This window comes from Gossypium arboreum, chromosome 6, assembly GCF_025698485.1.
Source record: "Gossypium arboreum isolate Shixiya-1 chromosome 6, ASM2569848v2, whole genome shotgun sequence".
In the NCBI taxonomy this organism is placed as follows: Eukaryota; Viridiplantae; Streptophyta; class Magnoliopsida; order Malvales; family Malvaceae; genus Gossypium; species Gossypium arboreum.
In genome coordinates, this window is record NC_069075.1 from 108,833,359 (window position 1) to 108,858,749 (window position 25,391).

At 31.6% G+C, this 25,391-nt stretch overlaps 1 protein-coding gene across 2 annotated transcripts; it reads right to left on the reverse strand.

Moving 5' to 3' along the window:
* Window positions 1-402: 402 nt before the first annotated feature.
* LOC108485954 (probable protein phosphatase 2C 72) lies at window positions 403-3,715 on the reverse strand. Of its 2 annotated transcripts, none has more exons than XM_053030053.1 (5): window positions 3,413-3,715; window positions 2,869-3,168; window positions 2,055-2,169; window positions 1,712-1,959; window positions 403-795 (listed from the first exon to the last, which is right to left on the reverse strand). In XM_053030053.1, the coding sequence occupies exons 1-5, from the start codon at window positions 3,584-3,586 to the stop codon at window positions 598-600; spliced, it is 1,035 nt and encodes a 344-aa protein (XP_052886013.1). In that variant the 5' UTR covers window positions 3,587-3,715; the 3' UTR covers window positions 403-597. The 2 variants fall into 2 exon arrangements, with proteins under 2 accessions (XP_052886013.1, XP_017645280.1); XM_017789791.2 differs by having other exon boundaries at window positions 1,736-1,959; window positions 3,413-3,711.
* Window positions 3,716-25,391: the final 21,676 nt, after the last annotated feature.

Below are 25,391 nucleotides of genomic sequence, written 5' to 3' on the forward strand. Positions count from 1 at the left end.
GGCAATTTATTTATTTTATATTAAACTATTAGCTAAATTTCTAATATCAAGATTTCCAAAACTTTAGATAATTTTTGTATTGACATATTGTATTTTCATCATGTAAACATAATATAAATAGTTAAATATATCAAAAATTAAAACCCACTATATTATATGTACTAAACCCATTTAATTTTGTCATATTTTATTTTTAAAAATTTTATATTATTTACCAATTGAGTCTCATTTTAATTAGCATAAATATTTTACTAATACAGAGGTCGAATTGAATTGAGTCTTATTGAAGCGCATTATCCTCCTATCTATATATAAATTGAAGAGGAACTATGAATAATTTTAAATATTGTTTTAAAAAGAGTAAATATATTTATATAATGGTATGATTTTGTGTATTCTAAATTTATTACTCAATACTAAATTATTATATTAGATAAGTAATATAATTTTAAATAACAAAGAAGGCCTACTAGTAAAGTCTTAGTTCTATGCTCAATATAGTATGATTTCTTTTATTAATAATGATCAAAATATCCTCAAATTTTATTTACTACTTTTTTATATCAAAGGAGGCCAGCCCAACCAACTAGTTTAAGTCTACGGGGCCAAGGAACTTGGATGTCGCTTGTCTTGGAGGAAGAGGCAAACCACGGTGCAGTCATCTACGTTTGAGGACGGAAACTTCCTCTTCCATGAGGCGGTGGCTGCCTCCACCACCGTCCTTGCTGCCGCCTGCTCACTTTCTGCCTCCATCACTATGGATGCAACTTGGTCGTTGTTTAGCACATCCCATACCTAACAACATGCCAAAATTAAACGATTTAACTTCACATTCTTATACGTGTCCAAAAAAAATTATAATTACGGCTAATTATATAAAGGTCCTGAAATTAAAGTTCAAACTTTAAATTAATCTTCTAAACTTCAAAACATTCTAACCGAAGTCCTTAAAGTGTTGGTATAGTATCAATCAGGTTTTTTTCCCCTCAACCTAGTTGTTACTTTGGACATTTAATGTTAGTTTGGATATGAAATGGAGTATAATTAGAACACCTAGATCAAATTTTAAACTTAAGGATAAAAACTAAATAAGTTTTGGTTGAAATGATAAAAGTAAATATATTTAAAATTATATATAGTAACTTAAGTTCAAATCCAATATAGATATGTTTTTTTTTATAAAGAAAGGTAGAAAAAGATAGAAAACTCTCAAAATTGTATAATTTACTTTGTAAAATAATGTAATTTTAGTTATTACCCAACTGAGTTAGTACGTAGTTGCCTCTAGAGGCGAATCTAGGGGGGCTGGCATGAGCCCCTCTAAATTTTTTTAAAATTTTAAATTAGTAAAGATAAAATTATATTTTCGTACCTAAAATTAATTTTTTATTTAATCCTTTAACAATTATAAAGATATAAACTATAAAAATTAAAATTTCATTCAACTCTCCTAAAAAATTATTCTAGCTTAGCCTTGGTTGCCTCGTAATATCAACTCAATCAAGGGCATAGATGATAGTGTCTTTAATATATATATACATACACATACACATACACATACACACTCTATGTCAATCTAAACTGACATTTAACACTTGAGCGATTTTAGGTTGATGAAAGAACTTGATTGATACAATATTAATATTTTGAGAACTCAATTATAACATTTTAAAAATTAAGGATGAATTTAAAATTTGGATTAGGTTATTACTATTTTGATTGGAAGGGGGCTTACACCATCAGTTGCGAGAACAATGAAGTGATCATTTGGGGATAGGCGGTGATAGAGGACATCGGGGACCGCAATGAGGCCATGGTCCTTGAGCAAAAAGTCTCCAAAGGCTCGAGACATGGCTAAGCCTGGTGAATCTTCATGGGGCAGCCACACTCGAGGGATATGTGGTTCTTCCTTTAAAGCAAGGACCCTACCCTTGCAATTCCTTATTCTTTCTGCTTCACCTGCAATTGAAAATAATATAGTGAAAATGGCTCTTTTAATTCATTGATTTGTTTTATATAATGAGTAAGAATGATGGTGGAAACGAGGGTCTCACTGGGTAAACCAGGCTTCAAATCGGTAGTTAGTTGAACAGCTTTGATCCCCTTCTCAGTCATTGTTCCTAGCACTGCCCTTGAATCGCCCAGGTTTGCAATCACAAGATATTCACCCTTTAGAAATGAAACTATAATAAGCTACCATGGACATAACTTTAAAAAATCGACTTTTTATCTATTCAAATATAAAAATTCATATAACTTAAATATGAATTAATTTAAATCTAAAATTAATTTAAACTCAAATGATCTAAACTTAAAATAATTTGAATCTAAAATAATGCAAATAAAAAAGAAACATGAATTTAAAATGACCTAAGCTTGAAGTGACAATAACCAAACCAAACCTTAATCTTGAATGATCAGAAAATATTACTATAATGAAAAAAAAATTCTTTTGTTTTTCATTATAGTAACTCGGCGAAATCATTTGATTACTTCTAACTTCAAAATTTGAATATTTTTGAAATATTCGTATCCAAAATCAAGGGTGTAGCTAGAAGGTAGGTAGGTTCTCTTCCCTAAATGGCAATATTACTTTTCAGCCCCTCCAATGAAAAAAATAATATTTTTATCTCCTTTGAAAAGTAAAAATGTAATTTCAATTTTTTTTTTAAACACAATTTGTAACTATGATATTTCTAAAATTTTATAATTTTATTTCGACTTTTGTAATAACTTAAATTTAAAATTACCCGAATTATTTAAAAGTCAAATTGACACCCAAAACCAGCCTATAATTTGTGAAATCGAATTATGAATCTAAGAATTTCTTCGAAAACCAGTAGTAATATGACTAGATATTTTTCTTACCTGTCTAACAACAACAACAGCGGTGGTTCCACTAGTGGAGCAATCCAAATTGTGTTGCAGCTTAATCTCCTTGTTCATCACCTTGAAGGCACTAATGCAAGCCTGTTTCCATTTAACCAAATCCTTGCTTGGTCTCCTTCCATTGTTGCTTTCAGGTGTTGGTTCAAGCTTTGCTACACCATACTTTTGGCTTACCAACAATGATGGCAGCCGATTCCTCACCATATTGCTCACTATATGACCATTCTTCCCATGTCCATCAAAAACACCACAAAATGCTCCACCTTCAATCCCATACTCCTTGAAGAACCAAAAGATACAAATCCCAGAGTTTTAATTGACATACATACACACACACACACACACACACACACATATTATTTTCAAGCCAAGAAGAAAGGTATAATTTGGTTTTAGTCCCTCTAATAAAAAAAAAGTAGATGAATCAAATCTCAAATTTTAGCATAGTAGAGAGACTGAAATCAGAATTAAACCCAAAAAAAAAAAGAAAAAGAAAAAGGAGAAAGGATTAGCAATGGCAAACCTGATAAAGGATGGCAGCATCCTGGTTGAGTCCTTTGGTTCCTTGTTTCGAGTAAAGAGAACCATGTGTGTGAGGAATGGTTTCAGTAAAGTAAAGAACATTTTCATGGAAGTGATGTTGATCTTCAGCTTGATCATGAATCTCTGAAGATGCAATGGATATGCAGATTCCCATCTCACACTGAATACACAAAGTTTTCCTTAATTAAAATTCCCCCAAAGACTTTGTGAAACAGTCTCCCTTAATCATGTATTCAAAGTGGTAATAATTATTTATAGCAGTTTAAGTGGCTCTCAATGAGCTGAAACCACACTCCAATTCAATAATTAAATAAATAATTATGTTTAACCATTATTATAATAGATTTACCCGGGGTTCACTTAAAGAGGTGGATTCTTGTTTAAATTAATATGTTGACAAAACAATCCAAATCTAGGCTTAAGTAAGCATAGGAAATTTATAAATTGTTCCCAAAATTATCAAATATTATTGTATCAATCAACTTTTTCTTTCGGCTTAGTCATTAACAAGTAAATTGATGGTTAAATTAACTAAAGGATCTAATCGATACATTATCAAGACTTTAAAAGACTCAATTAAAATATTTTAAAATTTAGAGATAAATTTAGAATATAAACTATAATTTAATAAGAGTTTCTCAATTCCATATTTTTCATTTATAAAATTTGAACTCAACCTTCAAATAGTTGGGAAGTAAACAACCAGAGATTTTGACCAAGTAATAGTATTCACAGTGCAGTTTATGAAAAGAAGGGAAAGATCCGATCAAAGGCAAATGAAATTAGTTAGCGTTAACTCAACAGCTTTGGGACAGAATTATCAAAAGCTGCATAAAAAAATTTGGGTCAACTATTTGGCTTTTTTTTTTTTTTTTTTTAAAGTTGAGTAAGCGGAGAAAGGTTTATCAAACTATCATAACCGTCGATTTTGTGGACTTTCTTGCATAGTTGAAGTTTTATTTGTTTATTTATTAATGTTTAATCTATGGACAAAATATGTGTCCCTTTCATAATTTGATTACTTGTGTCGCTAAAAAACAAACATGTCTTGTAATTTTGAAAGAAGCAGCTGATTATTATTCTTTTAAAATAGTAAGTGTCAGAAATAAATAATTAAGCAATTTGATTTGTAAGAATAAATACAAATGAAATTTTTGGTCAAAAGATCTTTCCACCATTGTTGAGGGTTTTTATTTTATTTTTTAAATTTCTTCATATTCAATAAAATCAAATTTTTTTAGACTTTTAAGTAATAGAACGTTGGAAACGAAGACTACGTTTGAGACGGTAAAATAGAAATAGTTAACTCCATCCGATTTCAAGAAATAGTGATTGTTGATGCAAGAATTATCAATGGGGTCTTTTGGGAGCTGATGTAGTTTACAGGGTAGTGTCGAGAGCCACTAAGGGTTTTTCGGACGTCTGGCAAAGCATGTTTACAATATTGGTCATAATAATTTCTTTGTTTTCTTTTGGTGGAGGAGATGTGTTTTTATAAAAGGTTTAGGTGTCTTGATAAGAATGAGTTTACCCAATTTCAAGCTCATGATGGAGATGGATTCGATTTTTCTCAAGCCCAACCACAATATCTAAATCCGAGCAATTGATGTCAAAGTTCAACTTATCTGTACAAGACTTAGTAATAAAAAGTTTCAAGAAGAAGATTTGAAGCTTTAAGATGATAGACTTTGGAGTTCAATAAGAATTGAGGACAAATTAGAAGGTTGCAACACTAGTCATGGCTTTAGAAGTTCAATCCATGAAGATAAGTCCATGTGGAAGATGTTAACAAGTTTAAACATTGCACTTCAAGGAGCCCAATTAAGCCCACACGCCTAGCCCATGTTATTTAACTCATTTGGAACATTTTTATCATGTTTAGGACTTAATTTATTTTGTTAATAGAGTTTTATGAACAACTTTGTTAATAGAGTTTTATGAACAACATCTATTTAAGCCCATTATGACTATTTTATTTGTTAAATTCAATCAATGCTCCTTACTATAAGCTGGCCAAATATCACTTAATTTATTTTTCATGTTAATTAAGTAGGGTTTTTGCTTGCTACTTATGAAACATGTCATTTTTATTTAGGTTTACCCTAGTTTTCCCTATAAATAGCCTATGATACCCCTTATTATACACATCTCTCATTCTTGGAATAAACAATCCTTTGAGTTTCTCTCTTTGAAAAATATATCTCTTGTGATTTTTAAAATTTGTTCTATCTTGGTTTTCTTCAACAAGTCATGAGAAATATTCTTCACCCTCCAATTTACTAGGGTTCGGCTTTAGAGGGTTGATTAGAGCCATTTGCAAAGCTTGTTGAAGATTTTTCTTCAAAGAGTTTGATAGGGCATCGCCTTGTCATCACCTTCCATCCAATTTTTTTCCATCTCTTCACTATCTTCAAAGGCTCGTTGACTTTCACCTATTAATGAAGTTTTAGTTTTTTTCATTAGGTTAATTTTTTTCCCGTTACTTGTTGTTTAGGTAATCCTAGTATGATTAGAACTCTTAACTTACCGCATTTTTTCCTCTATAAGGCAAAGTCACTCCCTTCATGTACATCATTCATTTTTCATTCTTTTTATGAATTAAACTTTTAGAGTTTTCTCTCTTTGCAAGATTCTTTTTTTGTATTTTCTTAGAAGTGCTTTCAACTCGATTTCTTTTCTTAGAGGGTTGGTTAGAGCCTTTGGTGGAGTTTGTTGAAGTGTTCTTTAAAGAGTTCTATTGGACTTTGCTTTTTATCCATTTTCACACATATTTTTCTCCACCTTCCCTAATCTTTTTCAATCTTGATTTTATTCATATGAATATTTTTCTTATGTTCTTTATTGTGTTGAAATTTCAAGTTTCAAGATACAAAGGTTTCTTTCCAAGAAATGCACATTAAAGTTTGTTTGGATTACAATAGAAAAGCCAAAAAGAGAAAAAATTGTGGATTGAATTAAGTGCCCAATATTTCTAGGTATTATTTTTATCATTTGAAGAGACTCTATATTAAATTTCACGATTTTATCTCATCAAGAACACCTTAAATAAAAAATTCAAGTTATGTTCCATTTTTCGGTTTTCTGATAGGTAGCTACAAATTTCTTTGATTCTAGATTTAGGAATTCATTTGTTCAGCCTTTTTATTTTTCCTTTATGCATTTTAACACTTTTTTATTTCTTATGTTAGTAGGTACAACAAAATTTGCCTTTCCTTTTTCCACACAACTTCTTTCTTTTAGAGCTGAGCTTTATTTGGCTTCTAAGAGCCTTAGGTGTGCTTTGCTAGTGAACAGTCACCATTAAGTATTTTGAGATTATTGATTTTGTGCACTTTAAGATTTACAAGTGAAGGATTCTTAATATTTTCCTTTGCCTCCAAGAGTTTATTATTATTTTTATCACAAGTGTTAAGGATAAGGTTTTATATTTCATCTTTTCTTTATTTCGCGTGTTGGGATTTTAGATTATCACAATGGCTTACTTGAGGAGGAGATGATGATCATGACAAGCCACAAGTTACTCTTGAAAATGTGGTTGAAATGTAAGCTAAGTTGTTAAAAGACATGATGGAAATTTTGGACAAGTTTGAAAAATTGTTCAAGGACTTAAAAGATTGTGTTAGTTAGAATGAGTTGGTCTAACAAACTTTGAGCAACACTTTGGCACGGTTAGATAATGTGTCAATTCATAAATCTCGTGGACAAGACAGTGACGAGGATGATGAGCTTCAAAATTGACCTAGTCATGATAAATGTGGATCTTGTACTCATTAGAAGGCTTCAGATTCTAATACCTGTGGCAAACCTTTTTTTAGCTAAACTGAAGTTCAACATTATGTTGCTCAAAGGTAAACACAATTCAAATGCACATGTTTTCATTGGTAGAACAAAATTGAGCTCATTTTCATTTACTATAAATGTCCGGAGGAGGAGAAAGTTACATTGGCTACATTGGAATTTTCTGACTGTACTTTGAGTTAATGGACTACACTTATGCAAAATCAGGAAATGAACCACGATAAGTTGATTGAATCATAGGATGAACTAAAATGGATCATACAAAAATGTTTTTTCCCATATCACTACATTAAGGATAATAAGTAAAAGCCTAAACATCTTATTTAAGGGAAAAACTTCATTGATGAATGTTTTAAGGAGATAGAGATGCTTATGCACTGAGCAAATATGTATGAAGATGAAGATGACACTATGACCTGATTTGTTGATGGATTGAATGTGGCCATATCTGATGTATTTGATCTTCAAACCTATTTTGATCTAGGGGAAGCAATTTAGAAGGCCATAACATTGAGTAGCAACTCCAATGAAAATTTAAGGTCCATTTATGGAGTAATGAATCAAATTGGAAAATTTTGAACTCTAACTCCTCATTAGGGATTTGAAATCTTTTCCAAAGAGTGGGAATCGTTCACTACCATATAAAGATAACCGAAACAACTTGAATGAAAAAGTGAGGTGCCATCCAGAAGTACATCCTCTTATACCAAACCCACTTCTATTTCTTCTTCATAACAAAATCATAAACATACTCGAGATATTGAATGCTTTAAATGTAATGAGAATGGTCATTATTCTCATGAGTGTCCAAATAAATGCTTCTTGTTTATGCATTATGATGGTACACTTTCTTTTTATTCTGAATGTGATAATGTTTTAGAGAATACTAATGATTGCGACGTTATTGATGAGGATGGATTTGATGAAGATGAGGTATTATAACCTCCAACTGAGAGAGACAATTTGATAGCATCTTTTTCTTTTGTAGTGAGACAAACCCTTAACATGCATGTAAGGAACAATTCTGATGTTCATAGGACTAATATCTTTCATTCATGATGTTTAATTAAAAGGAAAATTGTTCACTTATAATTGATAGTTACAGTTGTATCGATGTGGTAAGTAGTTACCTTGTGGAATCTTTTTCTTTACCTTGTCAAAAACACCCTAAGATATATCATCTAAAATGGCTTAATGAAGATTCGGAGATAAAATTGGAAAAATAGTCCTTAATCACTTTTAAAATTAGGAATTATTTTAATGATGTTTGGTGTGATGTGGTTTCTATGCAAGCTGCCTACTTATTACTCGAATGACCATGACAATATGATCGTGATGTTGTTCAACATGGTAAATTAAATAAATATTCCTTTGTGTTTCTTGGGAAATAATACACTTTGACTCCTTTAAATCCAAATTATACACATGACAATATGATCCTTAGCTATAAACCTCTTCGATCAGTTACTCATACTGAGCATTTTTGGGTCAAGTAGGGGCTGATGCTTCTGTTGCTTTTAGAATCGATGTTGCTACTCCTTTTTACGCCTCATTTTCTCTTGCATTTTAGTAACTTAATGCTGAGAGCCAGAAGGTTATTGGTGAAAGGCTTAGTCTAAGGAAGTAGGGGTGGCAGCTGCTTGGGAGGGTTGCATGAGCAAGCTAGAGGAGAGGGCATATTATTGTTTTGGAAAAACGGGTTTGGAAAACATAATGAAAAAAAAAGTTTAAAGGAGAAACCAGAGTTTTAATTTTTTTCCAAAAACAAGAACTTGATTGTGATATCTAAAGTAATAAACACTTAATAAAAAAATATACATTTTCTATTCATCTAGGATGAATGCTTCGATTGAGTAGTCTTCTCCACTATCCTCAAGCTCACATCTACCTAGTGTAGGCTCGCTCTGAATCAAAAAAATTTCCATAAAATTACCAGTAGGGTAATTTTTTAATTTCTCTAAACTTCTGGGCCAAGTTGTAAATAAGAAAAATTTCTCTAAAAATATTCTGAAATAATTTTTTCAGAAAATTTTCTCTCTACAACTTTTTATTGAATTCAAGTGTGTGAAAAATTGTGACACACTTTACCCAACTCATTTGCTAGGTTCGGGTATCGAATGCTACATCAACCTAAATGACTTGACAAAAATTCTATTCTAGTTTAATTACATACTTAAACATCTTATATTACACTAATAGTAAAACTTTGAAGCTTTATTTCTAATGATTGGTTACAAAATTTTGGACAAGATTCAAATACATAAAATAGCCGCTAAACCCCTGAGGCAAAGCTTCTACGAATGGCACTCTATAAACATGCATTGTTGCTGCATTTTGCCTAGCCTCTAGCGAAGTCTGGCTTGGTGCCTTTCAATTTTCAATTCTTTAAGTAACTTGCATTTGAGCAGAAAGATTCTAAGTTCAGGTGAACTTATCGAGATTTGCATATAAAATTTTTAAGAAGAATGTGAGACATCCAGCTTAGAATTTAACTATCTGATAACCGTGTTCATTATTTCTGGCAAGCGACGCTTGGTGCCTATCCAAGTGTTTCCTACATTTTCAATTTTTCTTAGATTTTGATGACCCCACTACCTTGGAGCACTAGAGTTAACTAACAACATTGAAACCCTTGCTCTGTCGATCTATTTCCAAAGATGACTTCTTAGGACATGCAGTTTCTGCTTTTGGGGAAAACTCTACAAGATCTCTGCCAACCTCTATGGCCAAGTCCGACCTATACTTTCCTGTATCCCCTAATGGACCTTCTTACCCCTTCAACCACGGGTACACATTTCCTCCCATAAAACCTTGTTCGACCTATTAAACCTTTCGGCCAACTTCCGTTAGCATGCAAGAATCTCGTTCCACTGCAGGCTAATACAAAACTGCTTAAACCGTATGGAATCTACAACTCCGCTGGAATACTAGAACTTGCGTTTTCCAGTTATACCTTTTCATTTAAGGAGCCTCTTTCCCTTTTTACCCTAACTAGGGTTGGGACATAACCTTAACATCCCTCACTATTTTGGTGGTCTAAATTCCTTAGACACACCAAGATCATTCATTTATGATATTTATCACTCCATTCACTCTGCGAACTCTATTTTCACTATTGACATCCTTCATGAACCATATATTGTCCAATTATGATTCCCATGTTTGATATTCCAATGACTACCCCGTGTTTTTTATCCCGGCAGACTACCTAGGTCACTGACAGACTGCGTGCGTGCGCATTAAAACAACTAATTTATGAAACATTTTTAAAGTCCGATTTTATAGCAAGCATAGAGGTCAATTGTAATATTTGTAGTGCTATAATGAAAGATCGAAGAATTCCAAGGATTGAACCTAAAGGAAGAGGCGATTGAGCAATAACTAGCATACGTAATAGAGGCTAAGTGGCTACTAATATGATTTTATGTTACGACGAATCATAAAAGATAAGTTTGCAAGAAAATTAAATATTCTACTCTAGGGACTAAATTGCAAGAAATGTAAACTAAAAGGTCTATCTAACAAATGACTAATGAGGGTTGATAGACTTTGATGTCGTTCACCAAATCTCGGGCTAGAGACATAAATCGTGTAAATTATCAAGTGGCTTGATCTTCTTATCTCAATTTTATCGACTTAGATGAATTAGGTCCGGTTTATCTTCGAATCTCGCCGATTAATCCAAGACTAATGAATGAGTGCACAACAAGATTACCTTCCGATCTAACTTTATCTTAATATTCCCTTAGGGGCATCACTGCCTAAGTTCTTAGTTCTATTCAAATTAGCTTAATTTGTTACAATTTAGTCCTTTGTCCAAAGATATTAGTTTATCTACATCTGCATCAACCAACCGCCTTAAAGATTTAGCTACACATAATCCAATTCAAGAAAATAAACATAACAATGGAAAACAAAGCAGTCATAAAGGTAAAACTTAAGAAAAATGTGAAAGTTGAGATTTTTCTGCAAGAAAACTTAAATAGCATGAAACCAAAAGTATTTAAAAAAGAAATTTAAAGCAAGAAACATAAAAGGAACAAACTTTAACAAATTTGAAGTGAAATAAATTGAAATACATTAAACTAAAACTTAAAGAGTCTTGAAAATAAGGTACATGGACTAGAAATGTAAATAAACCTTAGCTAACATAAAGAACATTAAGAACAAAAAGTAAATGCAAAAAAAAAAAAACTCTAATCTAATGTAGAAGAAGAGAAAAATAAAAACCCTAAAAAAGTGCAGAGAAAAACTAAAGAAAACCTAGAGAAAACTAAACTTAAAACTAAGCTAAACTGTATCTCTCTCCTTCTAAAATTACTATTTTGAAGGGTGTTCTGATGATTTTTTATGCCAAAATTGACCCTACACAGGCCTTGTGTGATCGGTGGGTCAGGTAGGTTGCCCTATTTGTCCCTTTGCGAAAGTGATATCGCAATACCTAAAAGAGGATATCGCAATATCTCACGCAGTGTTGAACTTAGGGGTCTTCCTTGAGAGGTGGATGTCGCAATACCTAAAGAGGATGTCACGATACTATTGAAAGGACTCTTTGGTCTTCTATACTGTCAAAGGTATCGCAATTCCAGGGGTTGGATATTGCAATACCCTTGCCCTAGATGCCATTCTCGACCTCCGACATGTCCCTACATCACTCAAACACATGTTAGACCTCTCAAAGGCACTATCGGCCAATTTTGGTAAAAAAATTTGACAAAAATAAAAGAATTTCACTTATTATCCTAAAAGTATAAAAATACAAAAATAACGAAAAAATAAGCTAAAAACTCTATTTTTCTCGAGAAAAAGATCTTTAAGTGTGTCGAAAAAATATAATTTTCGACATTGATATGTGGCTGATCATTTTCTCCCACAGTTAAGTCTTTGCTTGTCGTCAAGCAAACACACAAAACATGCAAAAGGATGACCCTTGTACTACATCAAACACTTAAGTTATATAGCTACAGAACATTAAATTTGTACAAGAATTACTTTACATGCAATTTAAAAATGTCAACAGAGATGGAGGAAATGTAAATGAACATTTGTACAGATATGGTCTGTCAAATTAAATTATACAGATCGCTCATAGATAATTAAAAAGAATTATTGACGTCTGTTCTAACAAATGCAAGCTATATACAAATTGATGCTTCGCTGACTTATTTGGGTCCCAAAGGTCTTTTCAACTTGTAATGCTCTGAGGCTGAGGTTGGTACAGATTCAAAGAAAGTTCATCTCAAAATGGTTCAAGCACTATAATTAGTATAGCACAAAACATTGTTCTCAATTCCCCCTTAAAATGTGATTGTTCCATCTCACCACCTTATTTCTCCTTTTCTTACCTTCCTTATCTCTCCAATACAATGAAAGAGGATAATTGATATTAGCTTTTTTTTGTGCACTATGATTTCGAAACAATTTTATGCTCCTTTCATTTTCTTTTTTTTGAGCATTTTACACTTTGTTTGTTCTTTTCTCTCATAATGCTTTTGATCCTCATTTTTCTTTCTTTAATTTTTTTTTTCTTTTCTTTAATCACTATTTTTAGCAAGAATCAATTGTGATCTGATTCAATCCCTCTTCACTAATCGCTCGATTACATTTTTGTGAGAAACCTCCGTAATGTTCCTACCTAACCCTCGATATCCATGGCCTGACGTCTATTCAATAGTGCATTACAAAGTTTAGGGATAATGAAGGGTTAAGTTTTGAACTCAATTTAGGCTCAAGGTTTCAAACAAAAAGGTTCATTAAGAAAGGCAATGTAAGGCTCAAATTTGGGAACTAAGGATAATGTAATGTTTAAAGTTGGCCATTTAAGTTCAATGTTATAAAAAAAATGCCGAAGGTCTTTTCTAGATTAGTCACCTAACAATAATTTTATTAAGCATACATCTATCTAAACAAACAATTAGCAATTCAAATTATTTATTTACAAAGACTCATATCTTTTATTCATCCTACCATACATTTTATACATTTTCATTTTAGTTGTTGTCTCTAGTCTATTATACCTATTAACTAAGTGAACTAATTAATCTACAATTAAGAGCAAGAAATTATCTGGCATCATTCAAAATTTGCTTGTTTAGTAATCTTATATACTCATTTGATATGTATAACAACTAACTTATTATTTGATCTAAGTCCAAGCACCACGCAATAACAAAAATTATAAACAAATAAGAAAATTATTTTTGGATTTTTGAATTTTTTTTTCAAAAAATGCATAAAAATTTAAATAAACACACATAAAACTTATGTGCACCCCCTACACTCAGACTAAATGTTTTCCCCAATGTGTTCAAAATAAAGGTCAGGAGGTTACCGAACTTCTTTAAAATAGAGCATCAGAATAGCTCAGGCGTCCACTTCTTTGTCGAAGCTATAAATGTTGTGTAGTCTTTTAGGGTAACTTGATGTACATAAGAAAAATAAAGAAAGAAAAATAACAAAAACAAAAGCCAAACACAAAATAAAATTGTCCAAAAATTAAAAGTATTCAATAGTTTACATGTTGCATTAAAAAGTAAATAAAATGCAAAGACGTGTAACTAATCCGAATTTCAAGTGGCTTTCTTTATTAATGGTTATTTTCCTTTGCTCTTCACTGTTGCTCTTCTTGAGGCACGTTTCGACCATTCATTAGAATCTTTAATGAGTTACCCCCTTTCTTGAAGGTCACATCAGAGCGTACATTGTAACACCCCCTAACCCCAAACCTTCCCGGAAGAGAGTTATGGAGCATTACCGGAGTTTACAGAATAATTACACACAATTTCATTTACTTTCTTATGTTCATGTCAAAACTATCTTCTTGAGTATCAGTCACTAAAATATTTATATCTAGAGCTACGAAACTCCAAATTAAGTTTTGTTAATTTTTCTTAAAACTAGACTCATATACCTTTCTACCATAAAATTTTCAGAATTTTTGGTTTAGCCAATTAGTACAGTTTATTCCTCAAAGTTACCCCTGATCTGCTATTTGACGATTTCGACCTTTCTTTACTAAAATTTAATTTTCTCATAGCACAGGACTTGGATGATGTTCCCGTTTATTTCTCTTGAAAATGGACTCATTAAATATTCTAAGCATATAAATTATAACCTGTAATTATTTTTATACAATTTTTAATGATTTTCTCAATTTAGAATAGGGAATTCCAAAATCAATCTGACATTGTCTCACAAAAATTCGAATTCATACCAAATTAGTCAAATCCTATTTTATACCATAGCCAAATCTAAATTTATTTATTTCATCCTTACATTTACAATTTCAAAATGACATACACATAAGACATCCTAAGTACATGCCATTACCAATAATTAACACACTTTACCTTAATGAATTTGGGATCGGACTGGGATGCTGATTCAACGTTCTATCTTTACTAAACCTGCGCACGGAAACAAACCGTAAGCTGAGTATGGTATACTTAGTGGTATTTCTATAATCTGAACACTTGATAATATAACAATTAAACTTAAAATCACAATGATAAATATAACCATTCATTTATTTATTTTATAGATAAGTTTCATTTACTTACCATAAAAATTCTATACAAACCATATAACAAACACAACAACATATTTGCTCAATTCTTTTCATTTGCTTACTGTATAAATTCTTTCAATATATTCACAATTCACTTGTATTCACACTTTACTTCTTAACAATATACCATTTTAATTCATTCTAACATCAATCATCATCCATTTGAACTTCACTCATTTCATGAACATTTTGGTTCATGTTTTCAATCTCATATCTCAATTTCAATTCTCAATTCAATTTCTCATTTCATTCCAATAGTTCAATCAATCAAATTCATTCGATTTATCTTTTACTTATTTACCCTATTAACAAACCCGGACTTTGACAGATACACGGATTCCAACCCAAAGACACCGAGACGACACATTGTGCCTAAACGGTACATAGTACACGATCGATATCGACACATAAAGTGCCTAAAACGACACACGAGGTGCCCGATACGACACACGAGGTGCCGAAATCGACACATAAAGTGCCTAATCGGTAAAGCCGGCAAATCCCGTACACTTTCAGATCCTATGGCATGCCAATTATATCCGACTTAGCCCGACTAGTTAATAGGGTATTTCATTCACTTTCTCAATTTAATAATTCTTTCATCAATATCTCATTCAGATAATTACATATATTTACCCATTTTCACAATTCATACAATTTCATTCAATTCAACAATATATTTCAATTATTCACATTAATTCATAATTCAATACAATTCAATTCATTTTTCAATATCAAATATTCAAATATCACAATCTCATATATTCATATCAATTTCCTCATATTTCCAATCAATATATTTTTCAATATAACATTCATTCAATATTCAAATTTCTACATAAATCATATATATTATATAATTCAATCAATATAAATTCAATCAAAATAATTTCAATCAATATAAATTCAATAAAACAGATATTCATAAATCAATTCAATATAAATTTATCACACACTAAATCAATTCATTTCAATTATAAAGACACAATACAAATAATTCCCATCTTAATTATTTATCATAATATTTATCCAAAATTCAATTATCATAATTGCATAATATCTCATTCACACACACACACACACACACACATATATATATATATATATATTTATAATATATAATTCAATTTAATTCAATCAATATAAATTCATCACATACCAAATTAATCCATTTCCATTATAAACACAATAATTCTCACTTCAACATTTATTAAATGCATTGAATAAAAAATATAACAATTAATAACTAGGTTCGATTATAGAAATACAAACCGTATTTTCTCGAGCTAACTCCTTTGTCTTTGCCATTTTTTCCTTGCTTAGCGAGGTTTCCGAGACAACATTAGTTATGGAATTAAAACAATTCATATTCGTTAATTCACTACTAATTTATATCTAATTAATACAATTTTATTCAATTTCTACTTTAATTTCAATTTAATCTTAACTAGATTCATCGACTTTTCTATCTCAATTCATACTTCATTTCTATTCAAATTTTGTCCAAACTCATACTTAACTATTAAATTTCCAGCATATTTTCATAATTTTGAATTTATTTCCATTTAATCCCTAAAACTCAAAACTTATAGCTTAGTTTACGATTCAATCCTTTATTCAATTCCAATCAAAATTTCTATCAAATAAACCCCAATTCTATCATTTTATTCAACATGAACCATACTTAGAAATCTAATGACTTTCAAAATTTCTACTTAAAACAAGTAGTATTTATCTCTAGGATTCCAAAACTCAAAATCATAAGAAAATGGGCTAAATTGACTTACCAAATTAACTTGGAACCTTTAAAACCTTATTTTTCCCTTTTTCTTTTCTCCTTTCTCCTTCTCTGTTTAGTCCACTGCTATTTTGTTTCTTTCCTCTTTTATTCTTTTGTTTCTTTTTTATATATATATATATAATGACAATCATAACTATAATAAAATCTATTTAATAACAAATATTTATTTAACACTTGTACCAATCATTTTTATACACTTGTTTTCTTTTTTTTATATATATACATATATATTTAATAATTTAATAATATACATAATTCAAGAAAAATCTTGATTTTTCTTCCATTCACCGCCTCATTTCATGGGTATGGCTTAATTGCCATTTTGATCCTTTTATTTTCTATTACTTTAAAACTAAACTTTCACATTATATTCAATTTAATCTTTTATCCAATTATCCTTAATTAAGCTAAATTTACTTAATTAAACTTTAATTAATCACTCACTTAACTTCATAAATATTTTCACTTTTTTTTAATAAATATTTTCTAATCCATTTTTCAGAAACGGTGACCCGAAAATACACTTTTCTAATAACCTTAAAGTTCGGGTCGTTACATACATAATTTCAATTTTATCATTATCTGATGTAGTGTCTATCTTTCTCAGTTCTTTTTCTGCATCCTTCTCTTGATTCACTTGAGACTCTTGTCCATATCTTTACTTAACATTGTAATGATTTGGCTTTTCCAACCAAACTGGTTCATCTAATCCATAATTACTTGTGTAATACACGACATATGGTTTCATTGCCTGGATCATCATGGAATTTTACTGTAACCGATCAATCAATTCATATACCCTTGTTATGAGGTTTTTTATATTTTCAATTCTCTAAGTGATGAATTTGATGGGCTATCCTTATTTTCGCACTTTCTATTTCTTTCATCATCCAGCTCTTATTAAAGTCCTTGTATTTTTTCATACAAGGGATCGCCTCTAAGACTTTTCATTAGATAGTTTACTAGTTTATTTTGTGCTATTGAGACTCTAGCCAGAGGACATAAATCAGTAATCGGATATGAAAGAATATCCCAACTTCATTTTGGACTACATAGAGCATTATGTACCTATAAATCCATGTCCTTACACAGACTAGCTTTTCTTACAGAATAGCATGTAATAAAATGGCACAAAAAGGATCAACAAATTTTGACTTGAGGGACGGTAAATTCTCGTCCTATTGAATTGTATCCAAAGTTTCGCTAAGTGGTTTAATGAAGCCATATCAAATGAGAGTGGTAGATTCGAATCTTCACTCTGCATCTATTCACCACTTCCTTCCGTTAAATATGCAATTATACCCCCAAATCAACATTATGAAAATTTACCAAGTTAAGCGCCTTGACATAATCATTTTTCATAATGTGGGACATTATGAAATTTTGAAATTATAGAGGATGAAATTCCTACCATGCGACCCTTTATGATAGCCGTGTGTGGCCTAGAGAACTTCAAGTTGGCATAGAATTTTAACACTATTGACGAGTCTACAAATCTTTGAGGCTAGAGACAGAACTCTTTCCACCCATGTGATCATATGAGTCCCCAAAATTCTTCCTCAAAATAATCCTCAGATTCGAAGCCACACTTTTGGATGAATGGTCATCCATGAAGCTCTCGAAAGAACTCTTTTGCCTCTGGCAATATAAATTTCCAATTGCTTTGCTCCGTAGGTTCCGTTGACATGTCATAGGATCCCATTGAACTTAATCTTCGTAAATGCATGACGTGAAAGGGTAGTAGCAAACCACAAGATTTAAGAAACTCCTGCAAAAGAAGAGAAAAATAATAAGACCAACACAAATAGTTGACTACTAAAGTGCATGATATGGAAAATATTGGAAGGAAAAAGGATAGAAAATATGTTTTGGGTACTTAAGGTTTGAAGCTTAAGAAGTTTGATAGAGATAGAGTGTTTTGGGATGCTTTGAGGTTTAAAATACCTTTAAAACACAGGGTCTCAATGCCCTAAATAGGTTTATCTTGGCCCAAACTTGGTATCGCGATATCCCTAATGTATAAAACCCCCAATTTTTGAAACTACCCGAGATATCATGATACCACAAGTTTGATATCGCAATTTCACTATGTAAGATCATACTTCTCCAAAATGAAACTATGCAGGAAATTATAATATCCTCTTCTATATATTGCGATTCCACTAAACTTAGCTCCCAAAAGAATCACATAATGGTTAAAATTCCTTCCCTACAACATGAATCATGATGAGTAAGTATAAAATTTAAACAAGCTGGCTCCAACTCTACTCTAAGTGTCAAGATTTATAGAGATGGTATCCCGTAGCATAGTGGTAGATGTACTAATTAATGATGTTTTGAATATGTATAATCATCATTATTACGAATATCTTACTGAATGCAAAATAAAATTCAAAAAAGTAACAAGTTGTTATCATTATGGCCCATGGAGGTTCAGATCTCCTTCGGTAAGTCGCACATTTCCTCGAGTTTTTCTCCTCCATTTGACTCTAGATCAATACTTGTGTAATTATCGGTGCCACACTTCAGATATTAGACCTCCTTGAATATGTCTGGTCCACCCCCAAAGATTGCTTCACTCGCTACCCATTGACTAAGAATTTCCAACCCTCGTCAGTTTCAAGCTCGATCGCTTCATTGTTAGTACATGAGTGATGGTATATGGACCGGTCCACCTCAAATTTAATTTCCCTGGAAACAACTTCAAATGAGAATTGAAAAGAAGAACCTATTGTCCCAGTACAAAATGTTATCTCCTTATCATCGCATCGTGATGAAAATTGATTTTCTCCTTGTACAACTTAGAGTTTTCATAAGCGAAGAATTGAAATTCTTCAAGTTCATGTAATTGAAATAGAAGGGCTTCCTTAGCAAGGTTTATGTCCTAATACAATTTTTTGATTGCCTAGTATGATATCTTTTCTAGCTCTATAGGCAAGTGGAAATTTTTTCCATAAACCAACTTATACGGGGACATCCCTTAAGAGGTTTTATAAACTATCAGATATGCCCATAAGGCATCATCAAGGTGCAAGAACCAATCCTTACGATTTGGATTTACTGTCTTTTCCAATACCTGTTTGATTTCTCGATTCAAGACCTCCGCTTGACCACTAGATTACGGGCAATAGGCTATAATTATACGATGTTTCACGCTATATTTGGAGAGTGCATTCTCCAATTGTTTATTGTAGAAGTGTCCCTTCATTACTTACCATAATTCTAGGTGTTCCAAATCTCAAAAAGATGATTCTTTGGAGAAACTTCACCGCCGTTTTAGTGTCATTAGAAGATAAAAGCTACCGCTTCAACCCTTTTAGAAACATAATCCATTACCACTAGAATGTACTAATTCACAAAAAGAGTTAAGGAATGGGCCCTTGAAATTAATTCCCTATACGTTGAAGATTTCCACTTCAAGGATTCATTTTTCAGGCATATCATCATATTTGGAAATGTTTCCATTTCTGTGAAATTGATTACATCTTTTGAAAAATTCGAAAGCATCACATATCATTGTTGGCAAATAAAAACCATATTGCGATTTTTTTTGTGCTATCTTCTTTCCACCAAAATGGCCCCCGCATAAAGAAGTATGACACCCCATGAGGATATCGTCCATCTTTTCCTTTACTATAACCTACGTATTGATTGGTCTGTGCATTGCTAAAAGGCATAAGGTTCCTCGCAAATATAATCTAGTGTGTCGTGGGCTATTTTCCTCTTTTGTTGATTGAATACTTCCACTAGGAAAATTCCTTGCATGAGGTAATTTACTATATCAAAGTTTCACGATGCTGAAAGCATTTTTCTCCTTACAAAGCAACAATCAGCGTGAAACAATTGTCCATCAATGAAGGTGTCATCTATTAATTTACTTCCCTATTGGTCAATTTTGTGCTCTAAATGAGATAAATGGTCCACCACTTGATTTTTGTCCCCTTCTTGTCCAGTATCCACAAATTGAATTCCTGAAGCAATAATACTAATCTCATCGATCTACTATTTGTTTCTTTTTTCTTAATCACATATTTGAGAGCTGAATGGCTTGTGTATACATAAACCCTAATTGCCATTAAATACGGGTGAAATTTCTCACATGTGAACACCACAGCTAACATTTCTTTTTCAGTGGTGGTGTAATTGCACTAGGTTGGATTCAAAGTTTTACTAACATAATGAATAGCATGGAAAACCTTGTTTTTCTTTTGACCCAATACAACCCCGATAGCAAAATTGCTGGCATCGCACATGATACAAAAATGGCTCATTCCAATTAGGGCTACAAATGATAGGGGTGGTTACCAATTTTTCTTTCAAGGTAACGAAAGCAAACTTACATTCTTCGTCAAAGATGAACAAAACATCTTTCTATAAAAGGTAGCTCAACGGTTTGGAGATGTGCAAAAAGTCTGTGGTGAAATGCTGATAAAATTCAACCTATCCCCAAAATTTACAAATTCTACACAACAAAAATAGGGGTGGGAGTTTTTCAATAAGTTCAATTTTTTCCTGGTTAACATCTAATCCATTTTTTGAGATCTGATGCCCCAGGATAATACCCTCCGTAACCATGAAATGACACTTTTCCCAGTTCAGGACTAAATTCATTTCCTTACATCGTTCAAGTACCTTCTTGAGGGTTTCCAAACATTCAATGAAGGAATCTTCATATATTGAAAAGTCATCCATAAATATGTCCAACCATTCCTCGATCATGTCAATAAAAATAGATGTCATACACCTCACGAATGTGGCGGAGGCATTGCATAACCCAAAAAGTATCCTTCGGAGGGCATAGTTACCAAATGGGTAGGTAAATGTGGTTTATTCTTGATCATCCGAGTGAATTAGAATTTATTGATATCTAGAATACCCATCTAAGAAACAATAAAATCTCTCCCCGCTAGTCTATCCAACATCTGATTAATGAATAACAAAGGGAAGTGATCCTTTCTTGTAGCATCATTAAGCTTTCGATAATCAATGTAAACATGTCACCCGGTCACAATTCTAATCGGTATAAGTTTAAATTTTTAGTTTGAAACCACAATTATCTCTCCTTTTTTCAAGACACAATGTATGAGACTTGGCCAATCACTATTAGAAATAATATAGACAATACCAGTGTCTAACCACTTTGTGAACTTCTGCTTCACTACTTCTTTCATTGTTGGGTTGAGTCATCGTTGTGCATCAACCATGGGATTTTTCCTTCTTCTAAGAATATTTTATGTTGGCACAGGGATGAGCTTATTCCCTTGATGTCAGCAATCATCCACCCAATCCCTTTTTTTATGTGCTTTCAACACATGAAAGAGTGCAACTTCTCTTTCCACCCCTAACCGGGCAGAGATAATAACAAGTAAGGTGTTGTGTTCTCCCAAATACCCATATTTCGAACCCTCAAGTAGAGGTTTAAATTCAAGTGTAGGGGTCTAATTGTCAAAGGACTCATTTTCTCATACACATTTTCAAAAGGCCTTAAAGTCTCTTTACAGTGCTTTCACCAGTCAAGTCGATGTACATCGTCTAACACTAATTGAACATCTAAGTCTTCACATAAGTCATTATCCTTTTTTTAAATATTTAGTTCACTCAAGCCTGGCATAGAGAGTGCTTGACGTTCTTTTATGCTCTCAGTTTCAGTAGACTTAACACTTCCGATATCCGAAATTGGTTCCAATTCATAATCTTCTTGTGCAAAGACTTCACATTTTTCTTTAACCAGAGTTGTTATTGGTATGGTGGGTCCTTGAACCATTTCCACGTTATGGTTCTTTAATCTTTTGAACATTGATCTACCATAATTCAGTGTAGCAGATTAAACTAGTTTTTGCACTTTAGGAGCTTGAATATAAGCATAAGTTTTAGTTACATTTCCTTAAGTTTAGTTGAGTTTAATAAATTTGTGTAATTTGAGTCTTTTATTGACCTTAGGGGCCAAATGAGGCCTAAAGGCGAGCTAATATACTTTGTGAGCGTGTTGGAGACCATTAGAAGGCGTGCTAACTCGATACTTGGCACGATGTTGCAACATGAAGCATTCGATGTTGCAACATAGGATGTAGAATAGAAGAATTCCTATATTTCCTTCAATGTCGCGACACAACCTGAGGATGTTGCGACATATCCCTGAAGACACCCTGAAGATAAGCATATTGCCCTCGACGTCGTGACATAGGACTTAGTGTGTCGTGACATCACCTCTGAATGAGAAATAATTACGAGCCAGGGGTGTTTTGGTCCGCACAATCAAATGTTAAGCATGAGGACGGTAGCTGACCTAGGTTTAAGGACGACAACCACTCTAAAGTCTATAAATAGGTTCATTTAACACATGTTATGGACACCTTTTGATATTGTCTAACTTTCCCTTTAAATTTAGTATTTATGTAACACCCCATGCCCAACCCGATCGCCAAGTCAAGGCACCATGATGTCACATTCATTGCCAGAGCAACTATTGAAAATTTCAAATTAACTTATCATATTGTTTAATTAATGTAGATCATTAACTCATTTTAGTAATAATTGAATTTACAACAGAAGTAATTATGAGTTTAAGGAGATCATTAAAACATCTATAGTTGATCAAAGACCAAATTGTAAAGTTTATAAAAAAATTTTGAATTGTCGTCATGATGTTGGGGGTTCCACGTCGTGACATGGCAAACATGTCGTCGAGACGTCGTCTCTATTTTCCTACAAATTTCATGCTTTATTTTTATTTTTTTATATCATTACCTAAATTGGATTCAAATGTCATAACTGTCACTTCATTTTACATATCATCCACTTACATCTATTTCTAATCTTAAGTACTCATAAAAACATGATATTCAATCAAAGATAACAAAGTTTATAAAATTAATGCAAATATTAAAGTTTTACAAATAAGACTGTTGGAGGACTTGCACTTTCAAAAGTAGTTTACCCACTTTATGTATATTTCATATTTATTTCTAAATTGTGCCAATCAATTTAATTCATCATAAAATTTTAACAGAGATTTCAATATCACATCAATTAACAATTATTCACTTATTATTTTATTAATTCATTTAAAATACTCATATGTATTAATCATTCCATCGCTACAACCATTTCAAAACATTTCAAATTCATCTACTAAATATATATTTCTCATCCTTCTCTCCATTCCACATCCTTTATGTATATATTTATTGTAATCTTTAGCTTTTAGTATATAACATGCTTATATGTAACATTATCTATAATTTTACTATTTACTTATGTGTTCATATCAAAGTTGTCCACTTGAGTCAAAGGCACTAAATTATTTATACATTGAGCTACGAAATTCGAAATTAAGTTCCACTTGATATTTTTGAAACTAGACTCAAATATATTTTTATCATAATAATTTTAGAATTTATAATTTAGCCAATCAATATAGTAAATTCTTCAAATTTTCCCCTGTTCTGCTATTTGACAGCTTTGACCTTTCTTTAGTAAAAATTAATTATCTCTTAGTATTGGGTTCAGATGATGTTTCTGTTTATTTTTCTTAAAAATAGACTCATTAATAATTTAAAAATATAAATTTAAACCCATAATCATTTTTTTTTACAATTTTATATGATTTTCCAAAATCAGAATAGGGGAACCTGAGTCTACTCCAACCTTGTTTCACGAAAACTAATATATCTCAAAATATAAAATTCCATTTCTTTCACCGTTTCTTCCATATGAAACTAGACTCAATAAAATTTAATTTTTTATTTAATTGAATCTCTAAGTAAATTTCTATAATTTTTGGTGAATTTTAAAACTTAAGTGATTTCTGCTGTCCAAACTGTGTTAATGAAAATATTTTCTTTTCCATGGTTATTTGCACTATCTTTCATTCAATCACACATAATTGCCATACTTTTGATTATTATACAATTTAGTCACTTATGTTTATGTGTAGATTACATATTCATTTCTTAATCTTTTTTCACCATACAAATCACATTTTCTCTTACCAATTTAGTGTTTTAAGTCTCTATTCTTCATCAAATACTTTTTATTTCTAGTATTTAGATTAAGTACATGATTTGTACATCTCACTCAAAAAATATTTAACTCAATCTATTGAAATACAAGTAAGGTTAAGTTGAAAACTTACCTCTTTTGACAAGAATTTCTTCTCTTTTGCTTCTCTTCCATTTCTTTCTCAACTTCATCACTATCCTTCTCTTTCCATCTATTTTTATTCACTTCCATCAATTTGTTTCTTACTTCTAAGTTGATGAACAGACTCTCTAAGACCTTTACTTCCATTTTCCTTTTTAATGCTCATAGAAATTCTTATGATTTTGAGGTGAAATAGTGGAATTGAATAATCAAGGACCAAATTGTAAAAGAAGGAATTTTTTTTTCCTTCCATATGCCATTCACATTGGGGAGACAAGGATGAAGAAAATTATTCATCTTTCCTCCCTTTTTATAGTACCATTTTATTATTAAAATAATATCAAAATATCTAATTTATTTAATATTATTATATTTTTTAAAATATCACCAACATCATGATTACAATCTAATGACCCATATTTTATACTTCAAGGCTAAGCAAATCTAATGGTCATAATTCATCCATATATCGAATGACATTTTGGTAATTTTTCTCAAAATTATTTATTATTATTTTGCTAAATGATCATTTGCCCTTGGTTAAGTTTTATATTTCCATTTATGTCCTTTTAACTTTTGGTTATTTTCACTTTTAGTCATTCAACTTTTCAAATTTACACTTTAACCTCTCAACTTTTGAATATTCACACC